Below are 5935 nucleotides of genomic sequence, written 5' to 3' on the forward strand. Positions count from 1 at the left end.
GTTTGTTTCTCTCTCCAGAGAGCATTTCCAAGTTTGGGCAACATGGAGTTTGAGGAGTGGCTCTTGTGACCTGGAACCCACACTGCAGATTCTTCATGAGATCACAGAGAAAAGGCCTGACAGCACCATGGCATCACAGTTCCCATGACAGAGACCCTTCTGCTCTGTAGAGAAAAATAGAGTCTTGTTTAAGAGTGTTTTCAAAAAGTGAAATCAGGAGTGCGCACTCAGCTCGGCAGCCGGTGGGACGCGGTGGCGGTGCTGCTCTTGCTCCTTTGTGCTCCGGTGGCGGCAGCTTCGCGGGCTCTCACCGGAGCGTCCTCTCGCCCTCCAACCCCGCGCTCTCCAGCGACCGACCATGGCGGCGGCGGGAGCAGGCGCGGGCGTGGAGGCGGGATTCTCCAGCGAGGAGCTGCTGTCACTTCGCTTCCCGCTGCACCGCGCCTGCCGCGACGGGGACCTGGCCGCGCTCTGCACGTTGCTGCAGCAGACGCCGCGCGCCCACTTGACCTCCGAGGACTCCTTCTACGGCTGGACGCCAGTGCACTGGGCCGCGCACTTCGGCAAGTTGGAGTGCTTAATGCAGTTGGTGAGAGCTGGCGCCACACTGAATGTGTCCACTACACGCTTTGCCCAGACCCCGGGTCACATTGCCGCTTTTGGAGGACATCCCCAGTGCCTAGTCTGGCTGATACAAGCAGGAGCCAATATTAACAAACCGGACTGTGAGGGGGAGACTCCCGTTCACAAGGCAGCCCACTCCGGGAGCCTCGAGTGCATCAGTGCCCTGGTGCGGAACGGGGCTCGTACCGAGACACTTAACTGAAGTGGAGGTCATTCTTCCACTGGCTGTGCTGGTATTCCATGCTGAAAGGTTAGCAGGAAGTGTTGGAGAAGATGGGTGTCCGTCCAGAGACTGCTCTGATGGTCTTCGTGAATGGTACAGGAGCTGGAAGTGACAGCTTGAGAAAATCCAGTGGCCTGACAGCAGCAGACATTGCACAAACCCAGGGTTTCCAAGAGTGCACCCAGTTTCTCTTGAACCTCCAGAACTGTCACCTGAACCGTTTCTGTCATAATGGTACCTTGAGTGGGGGCCATGAGAACGGATTTCCCAGTCGCATTAGTGTGGGAACAAATCGAAAGAGATGCTTAGAAGATTCGGAGTCCTTGGCAGTAAAGAAAGCCAGAAATGGAGCTTCAAGCCTGAACTGTGCCATGCCACTTGGGAAAGGCGAGACGGAAGATGACGCTGACAGAATGCACGTCGACAGAGAGTTTCCTGCTGTAACAGGTGGGAGTGGACAGTTTCCCGTTGTCTGCAACAACAGTCCAATGGTCGAAGACACCACGCAACAAGAGAGTGGTTCTGTTGGACCAAAAGAAATAAAAATATATACTGTTTCAGCAATGCAGACCCCTTGTCGTTGCAAGAATCAGTATGTTTATTATTTCTAACATGATTTTCTCTCAGACATTCTTGCAATGTGCCATCCAGTGTCTTCAAAAAAGTGTTACAATTTGCATATCTTGGGCAAGTTTGTAGATACAAGGACAAGTGTTTTGGTGCATTCTCTGGAAATGAGAAATACAAGTGCAATCTTTCTGTTTTGATTTGAAGCTTTTGCTTAATGTGCCTTGCTTATTTTTAATGAGGTTGCATTTTTGACTTTCTGACAACCTTTGGATGACCTGCCAGTCATGCCATTGCTGGTCTTTTCAAGGCAGCGCACAGCTAACTGTGCACGTTGGGAACCGGTGGTACGGTGGAGCTGGCTCGAACCCACCCATGCCAGTGGCGGGTCTTTGGCCCCGTGGGCTCGGTTGCTTTGGTGTCTGGCCCTCCATCTAAGTCTGAAATGCTGAACATCACTTCACAAAACAATTCATGTGTTAGGATGTTTAACATTAAAACAGCTAATAGTCATTTTTTTTGTTTTTAAAAGACAAAAGCTCAGTTTCTTCTAGCACTTGGAATTTCTAAAAGAATTTATCTATTTCGCTGACACCTTTTTTTTTTGCCATTCTTTTATTTAGGTGACCATAAAAACATTTTAGTCTTTCTCTTGACATGTTAATCAATTTAGAAGTACTTTTTAATACATTATTATGCTAAATTCTTCACTGGGAAGAAAAACCATGTATTTTGTTTCCAGACCACATGAAAATATCATTTCTGTTCACCAAAATGAAAGGAAATACATACAGATTTCTAGGAGCCACCAAATTGTTATGTAGTGTCACCTTTTTTGCCAAATAATTATATGAAACGGGTAGAGTTGTCATGGGCAATTCTGATGGGATAGTGCATTTTCTGTAGTCAGGCTGTTTGTTCTTGGCTAAAAATGAACAAGACTCAAAGCCTGCTTTTAGGAAAAGTGACATTGCTATGTGCTTCTGCGTGGGCAGGATAATCACTCTGCCTTCTCCCCACATGATTTCCCAGTGATTTCATGTGAAGCATGGAGCCTGGCTTCACTTCTGGCCCTGTCTACCACCAGGTCAGATGTGGGGTAGGCCTTCCCCATGCTTTCCACCGTGGCCTTAAGATATTATCTGATGGAAGAAACAGGCTTATAAATCACTGGAGATTACTTGCATTTTTCTTAGGTGAAACAGCTTTCCTTGTCCACTGAAAGTTTACAGGAACTGCCTCCTCTCTTGACTAGGACATCACAGGAGTCAGGCTTTTTTCCCCTAAAGACGTCCAAGTGTCTGTCTATGTTCTTTGTTCTTATAGAATTATTTTCAAAGACAATGTTTGAAAAACTGCTCAAACATTGCCTTTACATTTTGAATGCCTCTCATCTGAGAACCTCATGCAAGGTCCAGAGCCCCCCCTTTTCTGAAGGACTGTGGCTTCCTCTGGGACTGCTGGTCTTGTATCACAGGCTGCATCCTCAGGCGGTTCCCAGCCCACTCCTTGTGCTTTGGATGTTGTGGCACTTGTGGGGAACTGGACATGTGGTGGGACAAGAAGTACAGAAGGCTCTTGAGGTGCAGCTGGAGCCTAGCAAGGGAGCGTTGCAGAGAACGGGCCCAGCCCAATATCTCACACAGTCTCTAGGCTGCTGCTCTTATGCTCAGTTTTATTAGAGTTCCCAAGACAAGATGAATTCTGAGCACTTGAGAAAAATTCAATTTACTTTATTTCAGTATAAAACTACACACACAGTGTACTGGAAATGGTCCAGTGTTGCCATCATATCTATGAGTTCCATCACATAAGGTGATTAATACTTTCATTTTTTGAAAAAAATAAAAAGTTTCCTCTGGGAATTACCTGATTTCTTTATATTTAGTCCTTTGGACACTGCTCTCTAGTCTTCAGTTTTAATGAAATAGCTAGCCTTTAGTTTGAAAATAATCCATTATCCCTGAAAAATTTATAGCAGTTATTAAGCTAATTATTGATGAAATTGCCAAAAAAATTATGATCATGCAATGTTTAGAAGATGTTTTGTTCATTGAACCAGCCCTGATCCTGTCTTGGCCAGAAGACAGGCGGGACACAGACCCATGAGGGCTGGTGACGAAGCAGACAGGAAAGCCCTTCATGGGAAGAGTGGTGCTGTGGTGCGTGTCAGAGTCCGGAGTGTTGAAGTGGGTCCTTCTCTGAACGTCACTAGCCCGAGCTCTTCTGTAGCTGTTGCTCCTCACTTTGATGAACCAGGGCCTTGAGGTGAAATTTTTTATTACCAAGCAAGAGATGATTTTAGATCATTCTCTGTATTGTTCTGTGAATTCCTGAACACTTGGGCATTCTCTAATTCCAATATACAGAAAAGTAACTTGTAAGTAATTGTCTTCCAGTGTGCCCAAATGTTTCGTGATGAACTTTACATCCATGGGACTGTCCCTCCTAAGGGGGGTTAGTATGTGCAGGTTAAACTATCAGCATTTTTTCCAGCATAAGTGGTTTTTGAAAATGACCTAACACCATGAAACCTTGGCTCTCGTGGTCATTTTAAGCTGGACTCTGAAGAGACTCCTCAGAACTGTGCGCTTAGCCCACAGCCGTGTGAGTGTCTCTGGTGTGCCAAGCCCTCACTGTGCTCTCTGTTCTGCTGGTGCTCTGACGCAGCATTTGGCAGAAGTCCTTAAAAGATTTGAGCATCACAAAGAAAAGCCAGCTCCTCCTCCTGTCCCTGTGCTTCCTGACTGAGGAGCAAGGCCTCCTCTGGTGGTACGTTGTGTGTGGTTGGAGCACTCCTAACTCACCTGCTTCCTTCCCACCCCCACCCCTTAAGAACTAGAGAAGTTTTAACTTTGTAGAAAACTACATTCAGTTCTGATGCACCTTTTCAGGCCCTATGTTTAAAACTGCTTTCCTAAAATAAGTTTTTTGACAGTTTTTTCTTGGTGTGGGTATTTTTCAAGCCTTGTGTTTGTCAGCTTGTGTTTTCAGATCTGACTGCTCAGTGCTACTGAAATGCATACATTTTCCTATCTTGCCAGGCAGATACTACTCTTATGTTTTATTTGTAAATATACCTGTTCATTTTAATTTTGGAAAAGAAGCTGGTTTGTCTAAAAGAAGCAACAGCAAAGAAACTAAATCTTTTAAAATTGTGGCAGCAATGAAGCATTGTATAGTGTCCCCCACCCTGTTCTGAATTTTGGTGACAGGTGTATTTCTTAATGCAGATATGAAAAACAATAGCTCCGTATCGAATACATTGACAAATGGATGTGTCATCAATGGACATTTGGACTTCCCCTACATGGCCCAGCTCAATGGGATGGAAAGCAGGAGTGACCCGTGCTTGACAGGCCTTAATGGAATTAGCAGTGGATTAGTGGGTTCTGTCGGTGTTAACCGGACTGAGGAGCCAGAAAGGAGCGTGAGTGCCAACCCTGAGATGTGCGGCTCTCTGCACCTGAATGGCAGCCCAAGCAGCTGTGTGGCCAGCAGGCCCTCCTGGGTGGAGGACCTGGGGGAGAACTTGCAGTATGGACACGACCACGGGTTTGGGGACACTGCCAAGAGCATTCCTGAGCTGAGCAGCGTGGTGGAGCACTCCAGCTTCGTGCGCGTGGAGCAGCGCTACGACAGCGCCGTCCTGGGTGCCATGCATCTGCACCACGGCTCCTGAGGACAAGAGGCTGGCCACCCCCGACGGCCGGCCTGGAGCACCGCTGCAGCACCCACTGGGCGGGATTCCCCGCCCTGCTTTTGTACTGAACTCCAAGAAAGAAAAGTCCACCCAGCAACTCCCCGTGCGTGCATGGTGCGCGAGAGGACTTCCTGTGCTGAGGTTTCCCTGGCGGGTTTCTGTCCTTTCATAAGATGCTCTTTTGCGGTTTGGTTTTTCTGATGCCGGTGTCTACGTGGTCTTTTTAACACCGTCACCAGATTGCCATTTTTCTTTCCGTAAGTTGTATCTGATCAAGATAAGTGGGCAGTAGTGAGGTGCCTGGTGAGTTTCCTCTCGCACTTGGGCATTGTTTTGAGAGCCCCCCTGCTGTCCCTGTGGGTCCTGGCCACACACTGCTTCCCGGTGGGCACATCCTCACCGGGAGTCCCATCGTGATTGTGTGAAGAAAAGAGCACTTGTCTCTTTCGGCATCTCTCACTGAAACTGCAGATTGCCACATGGTGAATCTTAGTGGTGGCACACGCTGGCTTCACGGTGCCACCCATGCCCTGGGCTCCCCTGGGAGCAGGCCCAGCCTGGGGTGGATTCTGGTGGACGGTTTCACTCCACATTTCCTACTTGCTCTCTAGAATTTTTACCACAGACTATGGTTTCCTTTATACATAGCAGAGATCACTGTTTGTAGGAACTGTCAGATCAAAATATTTAACTATTTTTACTTTTTCCCCTTTTTGTTTTTTGAGGTTTTCTGCTTTAAATGTACACATACACACACAGACACACACATATACACATCACTATGTATATCTAATAACTGAGAGAATTTTTGAATCTCT

General features: G+C 47.1%; 1 protein-coding gene across 2 annotated transcripts; it reads left to right on the forward strand.

Annotated features, from left to right (window-relative positions):
- Positions 1-232: 232 nt before the first annotated feature.
- LOC306652112 (ankyrin repeat domain-containing protein 10-like) lies at positions 233-5131 on the forward strand. Of its 2 annotated transcripts, XM_079125169.1 has the most exons (3): positions 233-806; positions 914-1294; positions 4648-5131. In XM_079125169.1, the coding sequence occupies exons 1-3, from the start codon at positions 359-361 to the stop codon at positions 5094-5096; spliced, it is 1278 nt and encodes a 425-aa protein (XP_078981295.1). In that variant the 5' UTR covers positions 233-358; the 3' UTR covers positions 5097-5131. The 2 variants fall into 2 exon arrangements, with proteins under 2 accessions (XP_078981295.1, XP_078981296.1); XM_079125170.1 differs by lacking the exon at positions 4648-5131 and having other exon boundaries at positions 947-3345.
- Positions 5132-5935: the final 804 nt, after the last annotated feature.

The sequence above is a fragment of the Sciurus vulgaris genome (genome assembly GCF_902686455.1).
Source record: "Sciurus vulgaris genome assembly, contig: HiC_scaffold_629_arrow_ctg1, whole genome shotgun sequence".
In the NCBI taxonomy this organism is placed as follows: domain Eukaryota; kingdom Metazoa; phylum Chordata; class Mammalia; order Rodentia; family Sciuridae; genus Sciurus; species Sciurus vulgaris.